We start from the raw sequence: 23,894 nt of genomic DNA, 5'->3' as shown, positions 1-23,894 counted from the left end.
TGATAATAGAGTCAGTCTTATCTCCCCAGGATAACAGGAATTGAAAACCAATGATGGATTGAGGAGCAGGTGTGTTCACCTGTGCTTCTTTAAAACGAAGAAGCATTGGTTGCCTGACTTTATTATATTATATTATATTTACAATACAATTTCCATCAGGGACAAGAGGGTTCACAGACGGTAGTTAGTCTTCCATCCAGGCACTGACCAGATTCCGATGTGCTTGATTTCAGCAAGATGTTGAGCACCGTGTATGTTCAAAACCATATCTTGAGACTTAAGATATCAGTATATAGTTTGGTTACCTCAGGAATCTTAATCCACCCCATCCCACATATTCCTCTTAACTTTCTGGCCTTAATAATTATCCTCCCATTCTTCTCCCATGAAATTCAGGAAAGCTCTCTGAATAATTTCTGAACCACCCATAGATGTTCCCACTAATCTACAACATCCTGCACTAGACAGTGACTATCCTGATAAGTCACTATTCAGTCCAGTACTGGAGGGAATCAACTGGAAAAAGGCAAATTTATTTCTTGTCCCAGGGAAAAGTGACACTTAAATCTTGCAGACGCTCATGGTAGACTTGGTCAAAACATTCACTCTGTGCCTTAGTCAGGTGATTTTTCCAATCTCCAGAAATCCCTAGAAACCAAAACAAAATAATAACTCATTAGAGTCAGACACAGTGGGGGAAGTATTCTACGATATTTACCCAAACAAAATAGGTGGTTTTCCCCAAATAATTCACCCTGAAATATAAGAGTGTCATCTTAAATTAATTAAGAATACAAAAATAGAGATAGACAATATTTTTCTGACTAATCTTAATTTTGGGGAAGATTATTATCTTAAAATTAGGGTTGTTCTCCTTTGGGACAAATACAGATTCTTCTTGTAGCTCTTAAGAAATATTGAGCAAACAGGACTGTTCTTCAAATTTTAATTTTAATGTTTGGATTGCTAAATTATTGTTTTTTCTTCCACATGGAAAAAATGCATTCGGAAATCCTAATTCTATACAGGGCTATCACTTGGCTCTTGATATAGAATTCTTAAGAATGATGTCATCAAGATTACTTCATTGCTGTGTTTTATCAATGTAGATATAAGAAGCCAAATGATCAGTTAAGCAGGGCATCCCAGAGAGTATAACAAACTTTGTACTATAAAACTAGGGATCAATGTCTTCACCCTTCTACTCCTACTGACCAGGGATACCTTGAAGAGTTGAATCCCTGTTTTCCAAGAACAACATTGTACCAGTAGATAGATCAACCTCACCAAATTGTTGATCAATACCAGCCATAAAGCTGTGAATACAGTCCTGAAGACAATATGTCCCAAGCTGATTTGTTGACCAGAGAATGGCAGAAGACTGTGTGATATTAATATGTCTGTGTTCCATTATGATTAATTCACTATATTTAAAGTGTTTTTTCATCAACCTGGTCCTCTGCAGACAAGCCAAACTTCAACTCCCAGAATTCAGATTGGTACTGTGACTCCTAAGAGCTGTAGTCCGAAGCAAGTGAATCAGGCTGAAGAAAGCTAATCTTGAAAATCATTTGATTTCAACACAGGATATGAACAAGGTGGCATAAATGTTTCCAAAGAAATGCTAAAGAGAGTGTGATAAGTATCTCGGAAAGTTGCTGAGGGAACTGGAAGGACAGAAGAGGATCCTGCCAGGTCTTACAGCTCAAAATCCCTTAAGAGTTTGGGGTTTGGTGGCATCCCTTTAAATAATGTACCCCAACCTTGACCATCTCTGGGTTTGTGGACTTCAGCTCCCAGGATCCCACTGCCAGCATGGCCATTGACAAGAATTCTGGACGTTGAAGTCCATACCCCTGAAAATGGCCAAGGTTGGGAACCGCTGCCCTAAAAGATCACCCTGGCTGAGGCACATCCAGATGGCCAATGATTGCCCTTTCCATCCCTTCATCACCTTTGCGAAGGAAAGCACTTTTCTTTTGGTTCATGATGAAGTTCGGCGTGAGTGAGAAGTTGGACATCTTATTACTCTTCATGGATTCAAAGGAGGCATTCGCAACCACAGAGTCAATGGCTGCATCGTCTAAGTCTTTGCCTAAGAACTGGCTGATACGAACAACACTCCCTCGCAGATCCTGGAGGACAACCAGACAAGACAGCCTGAAAACCACTCTGGGTGGTACACACCTGGCATCATTAATTCTGCTCAAAACAGAAAATGTTTCAAACTCAGTTTTAACTAGCATGTTTCTTCCAAAACCATCAGTGCACAGTTGGAGAAACTCTAGTCCAAGGAGGGGAACAAAACAATTATGCCCCCAAGCCTTCACCACAATATTGTTTTCAGAATGCTTTTTCAATAAAGCATCCAAATTTATTAACTAGATTTAAATATAGAGCTGAGCAATGTTTAGCTGTATGTCTTTTGATCTGCCCCAATGGATTATGTCAACACAACAAGCCATACCAGAACCAGACAAACGGAGGATTTAGTACAAAGTCAGAATTCAGCCATTCTTCCCCACCCCATCCCCCAAAGTTGGTTTGAATGGTGCTGCCTGAGTCTGAGAAACCCTAGAAATAAAACTCCTGGGCCCTATTTTGACACAACAAATGTCTTAATCCCCCTTTCTACACTGAAGGACCTAGCCAGTCATTATCATCTCTTTTTCGTTAAGCCTGGATCATAAAGTGCTTACTATTATGGCCTGTTGACCACTGTTGTATACAGATGGGCATTTGGATCGTACAGATTCAGTCTTCTTCACTCTCTTCTTAAGTGGTAGAGTATCATATTAAATGGACAATGAGCTGTATATGTATTAAGACTTGGCATTTCTATAACATATGCCTGTGTAAAGATACACAGTACAATATAACTCAGTTTTGAACTACCATATGGAGATCTTGGTGCTCACTGAGCTTGGTTGTTTGCTTGCAGTATTGTTGCCCAACTAGGTTGGGCATGCAATTTTGTTGCCCAACAATGCTCATCATTGTTATCAGCAGCAACCTCCATGCACAACTTGTACTGAAGATATTTCCCAATTTGTTATGAAATGTTTCCAAGGAAACAACCAAGTTCATTCAGAGAGTACCAAGAATTCCATACACAGTACAGATACCTCTCTGACCAAATCAATCATAAACTTATATGTTTTCATCTAACTAAAAAACACACACACACACCAAACCTAAGTGATGTAATCAGTTTTTGGTTCAATCTTTTATGGGAATAAAAAAAATTGGACTAACTGGTTACACTGTGGTTGAATTAACCATGGCTTTGAGTGCTGTGAGAACCCAGGTATTAAAAGCAGTGGTGGAATTCGTGTTTTTTTACTACCAGTTCTGTGGGCGTGGCTTGGTGGGTGTGGTGTGGTGTGGCTTGGTGGGCATTGCAGGGGAAGGATACTGCAAACTCTCCATTCCCTCCTCTCTCCAAGGGAAGATACTGCAAAATCCCCATTCCCTCCACACTCCTGGGGGAAGGATATTGCAAAATCTCCATTCCCACCCCACACTGGGGCCAGCCAGAGGTGGTATTTGCCAGTTCTCCGGACTGCTCAAAATTTCTGCTACCGGTTTTCCAGAAAGTGTCAGAACCTGCTGAATAGCACCCCTGGTTCAAAGGCACTGTGATTACTGAGCGAACAAGAAAAGTTGACTCATAAATATTTTTTGCTTGAAACATAGCAAATAATATACTGTTATTTATGGACATTGTAAGTTGCCCAAAGTCACTTGATAGTGAGTAGATAAATAATCACTCCCTCATAAACTCAGTCGGTGGTCTAGCAGAGAATAAGCTATGTCTTCATGGCAGAGACAGGTCTCCTCCTGCATCTTGGAGAGCATAAAGCATTGAATTAGCCAAGGATCTGTGAAAGCAGGACAGTCATCCCTGCTGATTATCACTAAAATAATTCCCACACTTTTTAATTACCTTCAGAATCTGACCATCTCAATCAAATCCAGGACTCGCCTACTCCTAGTGGTTATATCTCTGCTCATAACACCCATAAAACCCAGTTGAACTGACAAGCAAAATAACATAATAACAACCTCTTGCAACTCCTCATATGTAATGACGAAGAAGTTCTCCTTATCCTTAAAGTTCATCCAACCTTTAACATGGTCAAACCAGGATCCAAAGGGCACTGTAATTACAAGAGGAATTAGATGGGAGGATTGAGAAAAAAGTAGACATATGGTGGGGGGGGGGGGAGAGAGGACCAAAAATTCTTCTACACCCATTCACTTACCATCTCCTTTTAGAAAGCATTCCAGAAATTGATCCAAGGTGCCAGGGTCCTTATAGGGGTGAAACATTGAAGCAAAATGATAGAGGGACACCAAGACATCTTTGGGGTTCCTGACAGTGTAGATTATCTATGCACAGAAAAATGTGGGATGGTTGGAAGATGTCGAAAAATTAGACGCGACATCAGAAAATAGCAGAGCCCATGTGAGAAAACAAGCCCTCCTCCAGAAATAGATTGTTCCTTTCCCTGGTCTGCTAATCAGTTATTGATAAGTGTAGGCACCCCATTTTTGCCACGGTTGCAGTTGTTCAGAGAATCACACAGTCATTAAACGAATCTGCCTTTCCCCATTGATTTTGCTCGTCAGAAGTTGGCTGCCAAATGAAGATCACATGACCCATAGGGCACTGCAACCCATCGTAATGCCGGTTGCCAAGCACCCAGATTTTAGTCATATGACCATGGGAATGCTGCAACGTTCATGAGAACCAGTCATAAGTCACTTTTTTCAGTGCTGTTGTAATTTTGAATGCTCACTACTGGTTGTAAGTCGAGGACTACCTGTTAATAGGTCTATTCTTTGACATCTAAAAGGAGATCACTGGGAATGGAACATGAGCCCAACAAGAAGCTTTTCCCCAAGTTTGCTGAACTCAGAGGTCTCATTTAAATGGAACCACCAAATAAACTCTGGTTTGCTTTAGTGCAGTAGATCAATATTTAAAACTACCATTTGCCATAGAACCAGTATTCATTACTGTTTTCATGGCTTGTTCCTGATTTGGTTTGCATCCCACCCAAGACAATGTTCAATTTACAGGGATATCAGCCAAACAACTAAAATCTGCTCATTTGTAAAATAGATCCTGGCTTGTTCCTGGTTCACTCTACAAACCAAAGTTTTAAAAAAATGACAGAATACACCACACTGGGCTTCAATTCTGATTGTGCTCAGTCACCCGAGCTTACTAATGGAGCAATGGTCTGAGTTACAGTAAAATGGAAGTCTGCCGTGATCATAATTTCCCTCTTACCTTAGCTTTGGATCTGAAGAAAGACTTGGCAAAAAGTTGGGAAGGCAGGTGGGAGCTAATAATGCGTGGCGATTTGTTGGTCAGAGCTGTCCTGTACCCTATCACTGTCTCGAACCAGGGACCTCGATCCCAATTGGGTGTGGTTTGGCACCAGGTAGGGTCTCCGTTGCTACGGATGAGACTTAAAATCTCCAGCATCCATACTGTTCCTAAAAGAAGTCCCCACCATTCCAAGAAAGCAGTGTTTAATCAATTCTGGTTTTCTGGTTACTTTACTTCCTTCAAATATATATATATGTGTGTATTTCTGTTGTTAAATGGGACATTTATTAAGTAAGTTCTGCCCCATTTTACAATCTTTCTTCCTATAGTTGCTAAATAAATCACTGCAGTTTTAAGTTAGTAACACCGTTGTTAAGTGAATCCAGCTTCCCCATTGACTTTGCTTGTCAGAAAGTCGTAAAAGGGGATCACATGACCCTGGGACACTGCAACAGTCATAAATATGAGTCAGTTGTCAAGCATCTGAATTTTGATCACATGACCCTGGGGATGCTGCAATGACTGTAAATGTAAAAATGGTCATAAGTCACTTTTTTCGGTGCCGTTGTAACTTTGAACAGTCACTAAATGAACTACTGTAAGTTGAGGGCTACCTGTACACAGCTTTATTTCTCTAACTATGCTCTGACCTGAGCAAGGCCTGCATCATCTGCCTTCACGCTACTGAACTGGTCTATAGGTAGTCCTCCACTTATGACCAGTTGCTTAGTGACCGTTTGAAGTTCTGAAAGACCTATCTGGAGGGTACTTACAATCTAAATCACGTGACAACTTGCAGTTAAATATTACTTAATATTTTGATACTCGGCAACTAGACTGCATTATATCAGCCGCTTGCAGCATCCTGCTGTTGTGTGTCATTATATGACGATTTTACTGAAAACTAGCATTTACTTCTGGTTTTCACAAAACTGCATCAACCTTGGACCATTGATTCACTTAACAACATGGCATTCACAACAGACTCCATTATGATGTAATTCAAGAACTACTTGTATATCTCTTAACTCAAGGGTAGAAAACCTTGATTAGCTGCTTCGATAGCTACCTGTTAATATTTAGCAAAACCAGGTCAATTATCCAAGGTCTGGATTAGGCCCAGGCTTAATCAAATCAAAATTAGAACAGCCTTTCCAAAGCTGGTTAGCTTCTCCAGATGTGTGCAGCAATAACCACACCAGCTAGGGAATTCTGGGAGTTGAAGTCATGCATTTGAGGAAGACAGTGGTGAACTAAACTTATTTTCAATATTTTCCTTCTGTTGTTCCCTCATTTTATTAGCAACAATCCAAATAGGGCTTCCCAGAAATCTACAGAATCCCAATTGTACAATTGCTCAGCTTAATTCTGAACAACAACAAAATTTCTTTTCTATATACATAATCTCCTTTTTATCTCAGCAATTACATACAATAATTATGTACACACTTGTAGAGTACGTATATTAATAGTTCTTTTGAGAAGATAGTTCTCAAAATAGTTCTTTTGAGAGAACTAAGAAAATGCCTGTCTGTGAAAGCCAGAAGAACCCATCTCAGCTGACCTCTAAAAGAGTCTAATCCAGTATTTCTCTATCTTGGCAAATTAAGATGCATAGAGTTCAAGTCCCAGATTTCCCCAACCAGCCATGCTGGAGAATTCTGGGAGCTGAAGTCCCCAAATCTTAAAGTTGTCAAGGTTGAAAAACCCTGATTTGATCTGAAGTTTCCTGGATGCTTCTTTGAGTTTTTTGAAACCACAAATATTTATTTCTATTTAATAGAAAAGTGGCACAAATGCTTCTAAAGGATGCCATGCATATTATTATTTAAGCTCATGCCATGTAATATCATCCATTTGCCTCCCTATCTTGTGCTTTATTAAGAAGTTCCAGGTTAAAATCTTTTACAAACTGCAATAAAATATTAAAACAAATTTAAAAGTTTTAGCTATTTTTAAATGTCACATATTTACTGCTAGTGCTGTCTGCTGTTGTTTTTTGTTGTTACTTATTTTTTTCCAAAAGCAGTGTTTTGTAAAAATTGTTTATGCTATTACTAAGAGTTAAGTCCCATATGGAAACTAAATGGAACAGTAATTCTATTTTTATTTTAGAAAACACATAAAAAATATAGTCAGCTTGCTATCACCCACTAATCTGAAGCATTTTCCCTCCCCACAAGTAGCCCAAAAAATTCTACCTGATTTCTGATAAGTGACATTGAAAATATCGTCATCTCGGACTTGGAAATCCTTTTCTACCATCTGCAACACAGGTTCTGCATAGATGACTTGAGGAAAACTGATCCCTTTATATTGGAAATACTCTTTGAACATCCTCAGGCCCAGCAGATAACAGGAAAGGTTTGAAAATAAGTGTGAAACTTGGCGGCAAAACCAAATTCAAAGGATTCTTCCTTTCAGTCAGGAGAATTAGTTGTGTCCTCTGAAAATGAGAACAGATTTACGAACGTTTGACAATGAGGAAAAGAAAAAGCAGCGGTACCCAGTAGCAGACAGAAAATTGGAACTCAAATCGTCTTGGCTCATGGTCTATTTGCTACTTTAAGAAGGGGGGGGGGAAAAACCCCTCCAGACCTTCCAGATATGTCCAATTACAGCTATAACAGCCAGAATTTCAATTTGGAGGTTATGGAAAGCTGATGTGCTGTAGCAAAGTATCTCTTTTCCCTCATTAGCTTTTTTCTTTTTATTTGCTCTGTCTTAAGGCAAATAAGAAATTGTTTGAGCATTCTCGCACACACGCTCACAGACAATGGGACTCCTAAACAGCTTCTCTCCAAGCTTAGATGCTATGTGTAATTCTCAGGCTTCATAAAAAAAAAAAAAAAAGCCGAAAAATCCCTACTGGAACAAATTAAAATCTCATCTAGGATGTAATGAGGATTTCATTCACATATGGGTTATGGTTGATGTTGTTTTAATAAATTACAGAATTGGCAAATCCTTTTAAAAATGAGACAAAAACTCTAAGCTTCTTTTTCTGAGCAGCGTCTGGTCATATTAGGAAGCTGTTAAGATACAACATACTCTGTGCCAGAAATACGTTTTATCTATTGCGCTTTGGCTGTTGTAGATTAGTGAGAATTTTGCTAAATTTGTTTTTAAAGTGCGTGCTTCAAAAAAAAATTCACACGTTTATGTATAAACAGGATCAAAAGTAATGTTTTAGGTATATTTCATTACAATGCAAGATTGAAAATACTAAATTCTTTTTTTTAAAAAAATACAGGAGAAAGCAAAATTTATAGATTAATTCATCTTCGGTTTTTAATGTTTATATCTGTACTTCCTTCTTTTCCTGAAAGGAACTAAGACAGGAATTCTCTCTTCCCTGTTTTATCCTCAGAACAACCCTGTGAGATAGGTTAGCTTGAGAAGCAGAAATTAACCTGAAGTTACTCAGTGAGTTTCATCACTAGGTAGAATATTGAGTTGGTTTCCCCATCCTGATCCAACATTATGATTTCTAAACTACATTGGTGCACTAATTATATCTTGTCTCCTAAGCATGGTGCTGCTAAGAGCGTATAGTTCTAGAAAGCTTAAACAGACAAGAAAGAAGAGTTGGCTTGACTGGGTGCTTAATAGCATTAGAATATAAATTGCAATAATAAGGTAAAGGTAAAGGTTCCCCTCGCACATATGTGCTAGTCGTTGCCAACTCTAGGGGGCGGTGTTCATCTCCGTTTCAAAGCCAAAGAGCCAGCGCTGTCCAAAGATGTCTCCATAGTCATGTGGCCGGCATGACTCAATGCCAAAGGCGCACAGAACGCTGTTACCTTCCCACCAAAGGTTGTCCCTATTTTTTCTACTTGCATTTTTACGTGCTTTCGAAACTGCTAGGTTGGCAGAAGCTGGGACAAGTAATGGGAGCTCACCCCGTTACATGGCAGCACTAGGGATTCAAACTGCCGAGCTGCCGACCTTTCGATCGACAAGCTCAATGTCCTAGCCCCTGAGCCACCGCGTCCCTTATTGCAATAATAATAATGCCTTTAATATCATCAAACAACAACTTCTGTCTATCTTAAGCCTTTGGGAAGGTCTCAATAGGTCAGGGGTGTCAAACTTTATTTCATTGAGGGCCGCATCAGAGTTGTGTTTAACCTCTTGGGGGGGGGTGCTGGGGTGTGTGTGGCTTGGATAGGTGTGACCAGCATGACATCACTCGTGTCAGGGGCGCCTGTGGCGGCCCAAGCACTCTGCCAGTGAAAACAGGCTCCCAAACTCCATTTTTGGTTGCGACGGCCTCCTATAACCTACTGCCAGCAAAAACAGAGCTCGGAGTGGGGTGCAGCCTTCACCAGCTCTGTTTTCACTAACAGAGGCACCACAGGCCAGTCCTTCACTGTTTCAAGGGTAGCCCTGCAGATCAGATCTAAGCCTTGAGTTTGACACCCCTGCAATAGGTGAATAAAAATACCAGATCCACTGTAAACATCTGATTGTGCAGCCATCTATAATAATAACAATAAGACTATAGATGAAGAAGTTCACTAAAAAGACAGGTAGTCCACGATGTATGACCACAACAGAGCTCAAAATTTCTGTTGCTAAGCAAGAGATTTGTTAAGTGAGTTTTGCCCCATTTTATGACTTTTTTGCCACAGATGTGAAGTGAATCACTGCAATGATTAAGTTAGTAACACGGTTGTTAAGTGAATCTGACTTTCACATTGACTTTGTTTGTCAGAAGATCTTAAGAGGTGATCAAATGATCCTGGGACACTGCAACCAGTGCAAAATAGGAATCAGCTGCCAAGCATCTGAATTTTGATCACTTGACTATGGGGATGCTGCAAAGGTTGTAAAAATGTGAAAAATGGCCATAAGTTACTTGTTTCAATGCTATTGTAACTTTGAACAGTCACTAAATGAAGTGTTGTAAATCAAGGACTACCTGTCTCTGGGAATCCTTCAAATTGACATCAAGCACATGGAAATCAAGAAGAAGGTTAAAAGTGAATGCATCATGAGAGTGAAGAAGGTCTGAAACTCCCAATTTAGTGCAAGAAATACCATCAAGGCAATTAAAGGTAAAGGTAAAATTTCCCCTCACACATATGTGCTGATGTCGTGTCCCACTCCTCCGCTGACGGCCGGGTCAGGGAAATCCGAATCAGGCTTGCCTCTGCAGCTCTGCCCAAAGTCCTAGCCAAGTCCTCAGAGCAGGCAGGAGACCAGAAAGTGACTTCAGCAAGATAAGTTCGACTTTGCCTGACTCAGAGACTGCCAGAAAGCAGATCCTTTATATAGGCCATGGGGTGTGGCTCCATGACTCAGCACTCATTAAGGCCTGCCCCTCCCTTCCTTCTGTTGCCTCCGCCTATCCAGTCTTCTGATGCGAGGGTCACTCCAATCAGCAGCTGTTGGAAATAAACTTTCCTCAGGCTCACATGCTGTGGAGGAGGGGGAGGGGTCTAGCTGCTCCGTTTGCCTGGGCATGGAGCCAGGGCTGGGGCCGGGGGGTGCTCCCTCCTCTGCAGCCTGCTTGGGTATGGAGCCAGGGCTGGGGCCGGGAGATGCCCCCTCCTCAGCCTGTCTGGGCATGGAGCCAGGTCTGGGGCCGGGAGGACATTCTTCAGCATTCGGAAGCAGATAAGCAGACCCCGGCTGTGGTGAGAGCGGGCAAGACACAACAGCTAGTCATTCCCAACTCTAGGGGGAGGTGCTCATCTCTGTTTCAAAGCTGAAGAGCCAGCACTGTCCGAAGACGTCTCCATGGTCATGTGGCCACCATGAATAAACGCCAAAGGCACATGGAACACTGTTACCTTCCCACCAAAGGTGGTCCCTATTTTTTCTACTTGCATTTTTACGTGCTTTCGAAACTGCTAGGTTGGCAGAAGCTGGGACAAGTAACAGGAGCTCAGCCCATTATGTGGCACTAGGGATTCAAACCGCTAAACTGCTGACCTTTTGATCCACAAGGTCAGAATCTTAGCCAACTGAGCCACCGCATCCCATCAAAGCAATTAAACTTGGGCAATTCCAAGCATTATATACACAGCTGGAAGAGTGGACTGGATTTATGCAGAACTAAAAGTTCTGGATAAGAAGATTAGAAAAATAATGACAATGAATCATCCCCTTCATTCATGCAGCGATGTTGACATACTCTACTTACCAAGAAGCATGAAATGTTTCAAGTATACCAGATAGCTGAAGAAATAAAAAGGGCATTGGAAGAATATCTGAAGGATAGTGAAGAACATGCAGTGAGGCTGGTATACCATGAAAGCTTACTAAGTTCCAGAGAAACCAGACTGGCCTATAAGAAAGACTAAATGAAGAATTGAAAAGAGACATCGCAAGGCAAACTACTACATAGCCAGTATACCAAAAATAAAAACAACCTAACAGGCAAAGGATATAACAGCAAAACCTAACAATGCTAAGAGCTGGAAAGCTGAATAAAGTAACAGAGAAGCTAATTCTGGCTGCGCTAAGCCTTAAGAACAAATGCATATAAAGCCAGAACTGAGAAAACAGCAGCAGACAGCAAATGTTATCTCTGCAAAGAAGCTGAAGAAACAGTGGACCACCTACTTAGTTGAGCAGATCACACAGACTAATTACAAATATTCTGAATATTTGAATATCTGAAATAAGACCTGTCTTGAAAATAAAATCTAGCATGTTTTCCTCATGCACCTAATACCAAATAAGCCCTACTTAAGACCCTGTGCAGCTGGCTGCCCGCTCATTCCTCTGGTTGCTTGCGGTCAGAGATGAAATGTAAAAATGTTTGCTACCAGTTCTGTGGGCGTGGCTTGATGGATATGGCTTGGTGGTCATGTGACCATGGCCAACTTGACGTCACTCACTGTTAGAGCCAGGAGCTGCACATTTTGAAACACATTCTGCCCTTCTGAAGCCCCCAACACTTAGAGTTTCCCTCTACCACCCAAGCGAACATTGGAGCCTTCTCTTGCAGAAGCAGAATCCAGGCACAGAAGTGGAAAGGAGGGGGAAATGAGGAGGAGAAGGTGTAAGAAGATGTTTCCTTAGATTGCTGATGTTTAGCGATCTAAGGAAACGTCTTCCGGCTCTTCAAGATCGATTTTAAGAAGCCGACAGCAAAAGTAGCGGCAGCGGGGGTGACAGGGGTGTGTGTGTGCGTGTGTGTGCGTGTGTGTGTGTGTCCCTCTGCAAGGACTTGGAGGCAGACACCGCCCCTCTTAGGAAAACAGGAGGCAGAAAAGCCCTGGCTGTCACCTGGGAAAGGAGCACTGAGGAGGGACACACACACACCTGTTTCTCCCACTGCCACTACTTTTGCTGTAGGCTTCTCGGAGCGCTTAAAGTCAATCTTGAAGAGTTGGAAGTCGTTTCCTTAGATGCTCCGAACAATGAGTTTGGCAGCATGGAAGGCAGGGAAGCATGGCAGGGCTGCAGGCCATGGATCGGTTTGGGGGTATGGCCACCCAGCAATTGCTACCTGTACAGTGAACCATCCCCAATCTCCGCTACCGGTTCTCCCGATCCAGGCAAAACCAGTAGCATTTCACCCCTGCTTGCAGTGCTGCAGCCGCGAGGCAAGGCGGGGGTGGAGCTGCTCCATGCGCCTCACACTGGCTTACTTCAGGGCCCTGCAGCCAGGCAATCCATGCCCCGACATCTGCCTCACAGCGGCAGCCACCAGTACCCATGTGCAGCAGAGGCCCACATGGCCACCGGCCCATTTTTTCTGCTTGTTTGCGGCCGCAATGGAGCAGGAGGCTGAATGCTATGCTGGTGCTGTGGCCACAAGGCAAGACAGGTGTCAGGATATGGGTGTCCTGACTGCAGGAGCCCTAAGATAAGCAGTGTGGGGCATGCAAGTCATCTCTATCCCCCACCTCGTGGCAACGGCAGTGGTATGCCACACAGCCTCTTGCCCCGCCGTGAGCAAGAAGAAGAAGAAGTGAGTCTCCCATACATAGGGGGGGGGGGTTAGACACCCCCTAAAAATAAGTCCTAGTGCTTATTTTGGGGCCCAAAAGAAAATAAGACCTGGTCCTATTTTCAGGGAAACAAGGGTAGTGGCATGACAAAAAGAGCCTCAATGTAATATAATGTAATAGCAAAAATTTCACTTTCCTGCAATCAAGAACTGGTCGGAACAAGAAGTAGACAAAATAATGGAAAATGAAAAAGCTACAGTGCTCTGTGACTTTAGAACACAAACAGACAAGTACCTGTCACATCACACCCCCGACTTAACAATTGTTGATAAGAAAAACAAAAAAGTCTAGACAGTGGACGTGGCAGTAGCTGAAAACAGGAGACTAGAAGAGAAAGAAATGGAAAAGTTCACAAAATGCAAAGACTTCGAAACACAAATAGAAGGATTGTAGAAAGCAAAGGTAGTACCTGTGGTAAAAATCTCCTTGGGTGCAATCCCAAATATCTGGAACACTGTGACATTGACAAAATCACTATCAGACAATTGCAAAAGGCAGCTTTACTCGGAACAGCTTACATCCTACGACACACCTTTATTACCATGAAATAACAAGATCTGCCTATCCCAGGTCCTTGATAAGGATAAAAATGCCAAATCCAGTCTAAAAATCTGGCTGGCTGTGCATCCATCCAGCATAATGTTTCAACTTGTTCCTTATTGGCCCTAGCACCTTGTCCTATAAGTTATTTTGCTCTGAAAATGGAAGTCAACTGGAGTCACTTAAAAATCATGGATTTTTTTTTCCTTCATTCTTTTTCTCTTTTTCTCACCTGAAATAAGTTCCACGTTCTGGGTAGATGTAACACGAAGAAGTACTTACTTTTTTGTGATTTGAACCCAAGCATCAACCAGTTTCATTGAATGACCCTATCCCCTAGTGTTAACCTATTGAGAGAGAGCAAGAGAGAAGATCCTTTGCCATCTGCATCACTGAGCACCAAAGACAGGATGTGGGATGAAAGCACACCCAGCACTGGAAAAACTTTTGATTTCTACTTATTGTAATCAAGCAAGGTTCCCTGATGGGTTGTTCCCCTCCTTCTCACCCAGAACAAGTGCTGGAGTGACATTGGAAAAAGCAGGCATCAATATTGCAATACATAGGAGGAACCTGCCCTGCCAGTTGGACCTGACCTGGGGAGGTCTCTTCCTACACGCTACCATAAGTAATACCAAGTCAGTGATGACTTCCATAGGAGATGCATCTGAATTCCCCAAACTGGGTGGGAAAAGGCAGCTCTTAGCAAACCAGAAAGCAGCGTCTGTGATAATGCCATTAATATGTCTGGACACCACCCCACACAATAAGAAGCTACAGAACATGAAGAACTTTTTGATGTCTCTCAAGATTCGGCTGTTCAGCAAAGCTTTGTTCTGTTTTTTCTTCCCACCCACCAACCACACTGTTAAGGAATACACAACAAGGCTGTGAGGAATTATAGGTGGACCTTAGATGAAGAGATGCAAAAATATGCTTGAGGACAATTAGAGGATGCAAGAATCAGAAAGAGGGAGGCTCCACACTTACAGCTATCTAATTGATATTAATTACCCTTTGAAGTTGCATCCATAACCAGAATCATTTAAGCATAGTCATTAGATCTTCCCTTCCTCAAATTAATCTTCATGGAGAAACTCATGCAGTTTTCTCAACAAGAAGATGGAAGTGCTTCCCGTGGTCTTTTTTTAAGATATTTTTCCAACTTCCCAGATTAGATTACAGAACTGGGATGTCTCCCATCCAAGTACTAAACTAAATCAGGCACTTATCAACTTGTTTTATAAGATCAGCCAAATGTAAATAGAATCATAGCATTGTTGACTGGTTCATTCAACAACCAGTCCCAAGAGTGTTTTTCCCAAAAGGCAACTGGACTTTCTCTGTGTTTTCTTTGAAAACATTTCGCTTCTCATCCAAGAAGCTTCTTCAGTTCTGAAGAAGAGAGCTGAAGAAGCTTCTTGGATGAGAAGTGAAATATTTTCAAAGAAAACACAGAGTATGACCAGTTGTCTTTTGGAGAAAACACTTTTGGAACAACCTTGACTTGGATGATTGAGAATCTCCATAGATAAGCAGTTTGGTTATTTATGATTTATTCTATTAAATTACAAATGGCTGGATTCACAAAACAGGTGATGCCATAAAACCCAGTGGGCTGAGTCCAGACAACATATTCAACTGAAATCAAATTTAACTTGCTTTAACTGAACATGAAGTGCAAACCCAGCTCCACTGTTGAGCAGGGAATTACTCCATCCATCTTGCAGTCACTGCAGGAAACCTACTACTCTACTCACATTGTGGCTGGGGATTTTCATCCACTTTGGTTTCAGACAGGAGTCGGGCAGCTGTTCTTCCAAATGAATAGACAGAATAAAATAGGATAGGATGGGATGGGATGGGGTGGGATGGGATGGGATGGGATGGGATGGGATGGGGATGGGGATGGGGATGGGGATGGGGATGGGGATGGGGATGGGGATGGGATGGGATGGGATGGGATAGGGATAGATAGATAGATAGATAGATAGATAGATAGATAGATAGATAGATAGATAGATAGATAGATAGATAGAATTATTTATTCTTTAAGTACGATTGGACACACAAGGAATTTGTCTTTGGTGCATATGCTCTCAGTGTACATAAAAAGAAAAGATACATTCAGCAGGAATCATAAGGTACAACACTTAATGATAGTCATAGGGTACAAATAAGCAATCGAATCATATTGGGAAACAATATATATCTTAAGGATATCAGCAACAAGGTTACAGTCATACAGTCATTAGTGGAAGGAGATGGGTGATAGGAACGATGAGAAGATTAATATTAGTGCAGACTTAGTAAATAGTTTGACAGTGTTGAGGGAATTATTTGTTTAGCAGAGTGATGGTGTTCGGGGGGAAAACTGTTCTTGTGTCTAGTTGTTCTGGTGTGCAGCGCTCTATAGTGTCGTTTTGAGGTAGGAGTTGAAACAGTTTATGTCCAGGATGCAAGGGGTCTGTAAATATTTTCACAGCCCTCTTTTTGACTCGTATAGAATACTCTGTGGAGTGGAGTGGAGTGGAGTGGAGTGGAGTGGAGTGGAGTGGAGTGGAGTGGAGTGGAGTGGAGTGGAGTGGGGTAGGGTAGGGTAGGGTAGGGTAGGGTAGGGTAGGGTAGGGTAAAATAGAGTAAAATAGAATAGAATAGAATAGAATAGAATAGAATAGAATAGAATAGAATAGAATAGAATAGAATAGAATAGAATAGAATTCTTTATTGACCAAATGTGGTTGGACACACAAGGAATTTGCCTCTGGTGCTTGCTCTTGGATGTGAAATTCAGCTAGAATATATAATGCTATCGGTCTTATATGCATTCAGGCAGAATTATCAACTGATGGGAAATATCAAAACCACAACTTCCAGTGGCTGAAACTATGATTTAAGGCGTATATCTCAGCAACTAAAAGTTATCCTGGTAGGAAAAGAAACACGATTATCTGCCAACCTTCTGTAGGAAGTTAGCACCCACCCCTCTTCTAGGAAAATGAAATATTTTATGACCCATTATCACCCAGCAAGAGTCAACCAAACCCTCAGGCTCAAAAGATAACCTACAGAGTTACCCCTGCCTGGGCCCATGGGAGTCTGAGAAACAATCAGAACACAAGCTCAAATTCAAAGCCCAACAGAGGGCATAAAACCCAGGCACTCTCAGCATCTCTGCCCTGTTTGCCCAGGATCTCAAGTCATCTGATCCTGTTCATCAATAAACCTTCTTTCCAAGCAAATTCCATGAATCCAGTGTCTTTTTCCCCACTTGGAACTGAACCCAGATGGACATTTCTTCCAACACTTCAATGGCAGGAGATCAAATAAATGTTGCCTTAAATAATGGCCTCTGTTAGAAGCAGAGCAATAGAGATTGATTGAAAAACAGGCAAACTTACTACGTGGCGTATTTTCTTTCTGAATCCCAAGGCTTTTACATACTAATAAGTTATTGACTGGATTAACTCACTTCATTAAGCTGTGTTTTTTTTAAATTATGGTTTATCAAATAAACTGCAATTGGCTAGGCTCGCCCAAACTTAAACCAGACCTAGACCAATCACATCCTGGTTTACAGCAGAGCTGATGAGCCGGACCATTGTATAACTGCTCTCCTTTGTATAAACAATAACAAAAAAGAAAGTGGGGCCTTTTTTGCCTTGTCATCACTTTCAAAACTCACGTTACCTTTCAAAACCACAAACCTTTGTGGTTATAAAGCATAAAGTAAATAGGTCAAATTTGTTTACTCAACTGCACTTTGCCCAGGGATGGAGGGCAGAAAGAATGTGGATATCTGAGGTAAGACTAGATATGCAGCCATCAGAAGCCCCCTCCCTCGGTTCTGGGGGGAATACCATCAAAGCAATATATGGATTGTTTTTGGGAAAGCAAAAGTGAACTTATGATGTATGGTTTTGATCAGTGGTGGGTTTCAAATTTTTTTATTACCGGTTCTTGGTGGGCATGACAGGGGAAGGCTAGTGTAAAATCCCCATTCCTTTCCCACCCCACTAACCTGCTCTGGGAAGGAATCAAACTCTCCCCTTTTCATTTCCACAAATAAAATATTACTCATAAGAAAAGGCTCCCAGAAAAGCAAGGAAAAATCAAGCTGCTAACAAAGGAACCTGCCTGAGGCTCATTCCGCCAGCTGCATAAAGAAAACTTTGTAAGAAGGAAACAGCTACAGGTGCTTAGAGATTACAGAAAGTGAAAGCCAGAAGTTTCCATTTACAAGCAGGCAGAAAACTCATTCAAGACAGGATATTTCACAATGGAAATCGCCCAAACCTTTTTAGAAACACAAAACCCACGTTGCACAAACCCCAAAGCTTCAAAAACATAGAACCATATAAGAATCCCTCCTCTTATCCAGTTTGTGGTTCAGCTGACCCAGAAACGAACAGCTGAATGACTTTACTTCTGCAGGTAAAAACCTCCTTCCAGCAGCTGCTTCTTGGCTTGTCAATTTAAAGGAAAGGCATCTTCTTCTTCTTTGCCAAGCGATTTCCCAGCTGAAAAGCGAGCCCTGATTTTTTCCTTCTAGCCAATCAGCTGGGAGATTGGGAGGCCGGGAATAGATTGGGGGCAGGGCCAGGCAGAGGTGATATTTACTGGTTCTCTAAACTACTCAAATTTTCCACTACCAGTTCGCAAAAACTGGTCAGAACCAGCTGAAATCCATCTCTGGTTTTGATGATTAGATAGGATACGTTATAGTAAGAAGAGAGGTGTGTTAAAACCACAGAGTAATAGGTAAACTTATAATTGCTTTTATAACTGCTATAAATAGGATTGGAAGCCCTTTCTTTGTATCTTTTTTCTTTCTTTTCTGTTTTTCTTCTTTTTTCTTGCACTTGTAGCCTTTTCTGATTTCTTTCTTACTTTTTCTCTTTTAATTACTTTATCCTAGTTTTTAATCTTCCTGTTAATTGTTTTAAATTAAAATTATATAAAGGAGGAAGGATTACTCAAAGTATTGTAGGAATTTAGCACCCACCCCCCTCCTAGAAGAATGAAATATTTTAGAAAATATTTAAAAGGCAGAATATATTTCCCTGGATGAGAAATGGAGAAACATGTTTTAAAGACAAAGCAGCTTCCTGACTCCCCCCCCACCTTTGTCAATGGGCCATTAAAGCCTCAGCCAAGCTCACTCATTTCCCCCCACCTTTATCAATGGGTCAGAGGTAGAAACTCATTCTCCCCACTTTTGTCAATGGGCCATTAAAGCCTCAACCAAGCTCACTCATTTCCCCCCACCCCCTGGGAGTCTGACAGCCAATCAGGGTACTCTTCTTGTGCCCCAGAAAGTTCAAAGCTCAGAAAAAGCATAAAGCCAGGGAGCACACAGGATCTCATCTCTTTTCTGTTCAGGATCTCAAGCCATGTGATCCTGGCCACCATTAAACCATCTTTCCAAGCAGTCTCCATGTTTCCAGTGTCTTTGTCCCCACTTGGAATTGAACCCAGATGGATATTTCTTCCAACAGTATCCAACAAAATACATCTTCAAAAATATTAATGCAATTACCTGTTTCATTATTATAATGGATTAAAAGCACAGCTCCTCTATCAACTATTGCAAACAACTGTGATTTTTATCATGGAATCATCCAGTTTCTTCCATAGAATTTTACCAACTACATTGTCCACAATAAAAGTCTTTACTGAAAGCCTCTTGAACTAATGCCCAGCAGATCAGTTTCTAAACTGCTGGGTTTGCTCACCAAATCTTCCATCTCTTTTCTTTTTAGTAGAGAAAAGCTGAGGAAGAGGGAAAGACAAAATAACTGCATGATGATTTTTGATTACTAGTGCCTTTAGGGAGCATCTTCAATCTGAATCTAATCCAACATATTTCACTGGTAACATTAGGATAAAAAAAGGAATTGGTATATATCAGCATAATCATTATTGGTGCTGTTCTTCCTGCTAATTTATCTCTGTTTGCCCTTTGGTTGACAATCCCCACTCCCTCCTTTTTTTTTTTTTTGCTATAACTTAGGGATTTGTAATTTTTTTCTCTGGGGAAAAAAAAACTAGGTTTCTTGAGATAAACGCATCAACCTGCCCCTCCCCACACCCCCATCAGAGGCTGCAAATCTCAAACAACCTGGCAACCCTTTCTCCCACAGGCTATTCTCTGGAGAAATTAAGAGCGAACCTACAGTAGTCAAAATAAACACTCCAGCTCTATTCCTCTCCTTGCCACTCTAAGCAGCTTTGCCACTCTAAATGTACAGCAATTAGTGCATTTCCCAAAGTTACTTGCCTGGGGAAAGAGATCCTTGCATTTGGTGAGCTGGCTAGATGTCTTGGCAACCCAAACCTCTGTAGTCCCAGAGGATGGATATTTCCAACCGCCTGCCTTCCCCTTGATAATCAAGGGCTCCTACCAAAATAGATGAAATAGTCCCTTGTCTCGAGAAGAGATTCAGGCTACTAAAACAACACATCAAACAGCTTGCACAGAAGACCTTTCGGGAAAGGTTATGTTAAATCTCCACCCAATATGATAAGGTTAGAGAAGCCATCTTAATTCCCTAGCCAGAATGAAAAAATAATCTTAATCAAAGGAGAGTTTGGTCATAACTAGGCTAATAATCAGGAAACGGTGAGTTCTTATCCCACTCTTAGGCATGAAAGCCAGCTGGCTGTCTTTGGGCCAATCAAAGACATAAAAGACAGCCAGGTGACTTTGGGCTGTCCCACTCCCTCAGATAAACTTACCTCATAGGGTTGTCATTGTGAGGAAAATAGGAAGGCAAACGACTATTAGGTATGTTTGCCACCTTGAGTTTTTTATAAAAAATAATAAAGGTGGGATTATAAATAGACCATGTACAGTATAGCTGTGTTTGGAAAAAAAAACCCTAAGAATCACCATATGGGCATGCAAAGATACCCTCTACTCCCATCCAACCAAGATACAGCTGTTTAAATTAAAAGTCCAATAAGTATAATATATTTATGTTTCTAAACTACCTCTCCCACCCCAGAAACTTCAAGGATGAAAACTCCAACGATGTTCTTTCGGATGAGGTCACTATGCCATGACCAATACTAGGTCTTTATATACAGAAAACAAATAAGAAATTGCCCAAAGGTGCCCCCCACCCCTGAAAAAAGCTATCCTGTCACAGTTACAAAATTTAGGCAACAGTGAGATTGTGCAAAGAGTTCAAATGCCATGTTCCTCCTTGCTACCACCCACTCTTCATCCAGGTACTTGATATTTATGGATAGCTGGATATAGGAGAAATTCCAGTTTATCTCTATAGCATGTAAATAATAGTTTCCTTTCATCAATCCATTTCTGTAGGCAAATGTCCTCCCCTTTCTTTACAACAGAAACTAGGAATCCAACATCACCTCCAGCTTTTGCAAACTAAAAACTTTTCTATAGAACTATCCTACCTGGCTAGTGGTGAGAAAAGCCAGAATTCATGGTTTACCCTCCCCAAAAATCTCCTATTCTACTTTATATTAGTGCTGTCTTCTCTTCTCTTCTCTTCTCTTCTCTTCTCTTCTCTTCTCTTCTCTTATTCTCTCCGCCCCGCCTGGCCCCTCCTACGCTCTCTCCCCTCCTCTCCTCTCCTCACTTCCTCTTCTCCTCTTTTCTCTTCTCTCCTCTCTCCCTCCTCTCCTCTCCTCACTTCCTCTTCTCCTCTTTTCTCTTCTCTCCTCTCTCCCTCCCCCTTTGCCTTGTTTTTATTCTGGATTTTTCCCATCTCTCTCTCCTCTATTTTTCATTGGTTTTTTTTTCTTCCCTCTTTTCCTCTAGCCTTTTCTCACTTCTTTTTATTCTCTGCTTCCATCTCCCCTTCCCTCTCAAAGAAACAGAGCCTACAGCTTTCCCACATCTCCCTGTACCAACCTTCAAGAGATAAAGACGATATTGTCAATTGTCCTTTCCGCAGCCATTCCAAGAGCACACACCTACCTCTTGCACATACCTTAACTTTTTCACTAAGTCTCGGATTCACTAAGTCTTGGATGCTGCACACCCAAGTAAAGTCAATCCATCACAATCTTCACCTGATACACACCAAAACCTGATCCAGCCTTCTGCCGCTTCCAACAGGTACTCACCCCTCTGAATCACAAACAGGTCTATCGAAGACAGGTGTTGTCTTTTTATACAATTGTTTCAAGCTTGGTATGGTTGCCTATCCCACCCACAGGCTCTCTTTCCTGCTTACCTGGATTGCGCACAACTGTTTGCCCAGTTGATACCTAGGAGATTTTATGGTTCGAGCATTTTCCCCAAGGTTATACAGTTGATTGACTGTAGAGGTTTGCACCAAGAGACTACTGCAATGCCGGATGTGTTGACTTCTTGGAAAGAAATTAGATGGTTAGCATCCCATACCATGCAGGTAGGTGAGCAGGTAGATGAAAGCGTCTCCAGTACTGTAGTTGCAGGATCCAATCACAAGAAAGGGAGATAGTGTGTTTTAATGCAGGGGTCTCCAAGCTTGGTCCCTTTAAGACTTGTGGACTTCAACTCCCAGCGTCCCTCAGCCAGCAAAGCTGGTTGAGGAACTCTTGAGAGTTGAAGTCCACAAGTCTTAAAGGGACCATGGTTGGAGACCCCTATTTTAATGCACAGAAACACATTGATTGAATTCTTAGAGTAATGAGGGACAAAATCTATACAGGTAGTCCTTGACTTACCATCATAATTAAGCCTAAAATTTCTCTGGGTAAGCAAGGCAGTTGTTAAGTGAGCTTTGCCCCATTTTACAAAGCCACAGTTGTTGTGAATCACTACAGTTATTAAGTTAGTAACGTGGTTGTTAAGGGAATCTAGTTTTCCCATTGACTTTGCTTATCAGAAGTCGCAAAAGGTGATCACATCCAGTGGTGGTATTCAGCCAGTTCTATCCGATTCGGGCAAACCGGTAGCGGCGGCTGTGAGAGGCTCTGCCAACCCTCCCGGATGTAATCACATCCATTTATCCACGTTTTTGATGCTCTGTGCATGCGCAGAAGGCCCTGCGCTAAGTGAATACCACCCCGATCACATGACCCCAGGACAATGCAACCATCATAAATACATGCCAGTTGCCAAGTGTCTGCATTTTGATCACATGACCACAGGGATGCTGCCATGGTCATAAGTGAACTTTTTTCAGTGCCATTGTAACTTCGAACAGTCACAGAAGGAATGGTTGTAAGTTTTTTTTTTTATTTGCATTTATATCCCGCCCTTCTCCGAAGACTCAGGACGGCTTACACTGTGTTAAGTAATAGTCTTCATCCATTTGTATATTATTTATTTACTTTATTTATTTATATTTATTTATTATTTATTGCCCCCAACAATCTGGGTCCTCATTTTACCTACCTTATAAAGGATGGAAGGCTGAGTCAACCTTGGGCCTGGTGGGACTTGAACCTGCAGTAATTGCAAGAAGCTGTGTTAATAACAGACTGTCTTAGTCTGTTGAGCCACCAGAGGCCCCTAGTTGAGGACTACCTGTAAAGTTTTTTATTACTCTGGGCCTGAGTTAAATTCTTCCTTTTTCTCTGACATATTGGTGGAACTTCAGGAGGGGTTCACACCTTAAGGGAAGTATAACAGTGCCTAGTAGAAACCAGGGCAAATACCCAATATTATTTCCTTTTCTTAGAATTTTTATTAAAGTTGATTATAAGATAAATACAAATACAAAGAAAAATTAAGAAAGTTAAAGAAGGCAGAAGAAAAGTGCAGAAAGAAGTAAAACGGAAAGAAAAAATGTAGCGACTTTTGTAGAATGCAAAAAAGTTACAGCCTCAATATTTTGCTTTACATTTCTAAATGTTTCAAGGCATTTCTATAACAAAGCCATTCTAATCATCAAAGCCTAAAATTAGAATTTTATTTTATTTTCAGCTTTGAGTACAAAATTACCAAGTGGTTTCCACATGGAAACTGAACTAGATAAATTATTATTCTTAATAAAACGGTCAATTTTGCCATCTCCAGCAACTCTTTACCATCCATTCTTCCATCATAGGAATCAGTGTATCTTTGTGCATGTAAAATT

General features: G+C 41.3%; 1 protein-coding gene across 5 annotated transcripts; it reads right to left on the bottom strand.

Moving 5' to 3' along the window:
• Nucleotides 1-70: 70 nt before the first annotated feature.
• Nucleotides 71-21,916, bottom strand: SULT2B1 (sulfotransferase family 2B member 1). Of its 5 annotated transcripts, none has more exons than XM_058183434.1 (7): nucleotides 21,816-21,916; nucleotides 7,543-7,787; nucleotides 5,300-5,508; nucleotides 4,266-4,392; nucleotides 4,066-4,160; nucleotides 1,955-2,135; nucleotides 71-648 (listed from the first exon to the last, which is right to left on the bottom strand). In XM_058183434.1, the coding sequence occupies exons 2-7, from the start codon at nucleotides 7,676-7,678 to the stop codon at nucleotides 533-535; spliced, it is 864 nt and encodes a 287-aa protein (XP_058039417.1). In that variant the 5' UTR covers nucleotides 7,679-7,787; nucleotides 21,816-21,916; the 3' UTR covers nucleotides 71-532. The 5 variants fall into 5 exon arrangements, with proteins under 5 accessions (XP_058039417.1, XP_058039415.1, XP_058039418.1 ...); XM_058183432.1 differs by lacking the exon at nucleotides 21,816-21,916 and adding an exon at nucleotides 14,134-14,564; XM_058183435.1 differs by lacking the exon at nucleotides 21,816-21,916 and adding an exon at nucleotides 13,721-14,024.
• Between the last annotated feature and the right edge of the window lie 1,978 nt (nucleotides 21,917-23,894).

Source organism: Ahaetulla prasina, chromosome 4 (assembly GCF_028640845.1).
Source record: "Ahaetulla prasina isolate Xishuangbanna chromosome 4, ASM2864084v1, whole genome shotgun sequence".
Classification (NCBI taxonomy): domain Eukaryota; kingdom Metazoa; phylum Chordata; class Lepidosauria; order Squamata; family Colubridae; genus Ahaetulla; species Ahaetulla prasina.
The sequence above is the reverse complement of the archived record's forward strand: the minus strand, read 5'-3'. Positions and strand labels throughout refer to the sequence as shown.

What these genes read in the sequence shown, in the direction of transcription:
- SULT2B1 (XM_058183434.1), bottom strand. Translation starts at nt 7,678, where the DNA reads ATGTTCAAAGAGTATTTCCAATATAAAGGGATCAGTTTTCCTCAAGTC. An exon ending in ATGCTTTCTAAAAGGAGATG is followed by an intron (nt 4,161 to 4,265) that starts GTAAGTGAATGG and finishes TTGTAATTACAG; the next exon opens with TGCCCTTTGGATCCTGGTTT. An exon ending in CATATGAGGAGTTGCAAGAG is followed by an intron (nt 2,136 to 4,065) that starts GTTGTTATTATG and finishes GTTGTCCTCCAG; the next exon opens with GATCTGCGAGGGAGTGTTGT.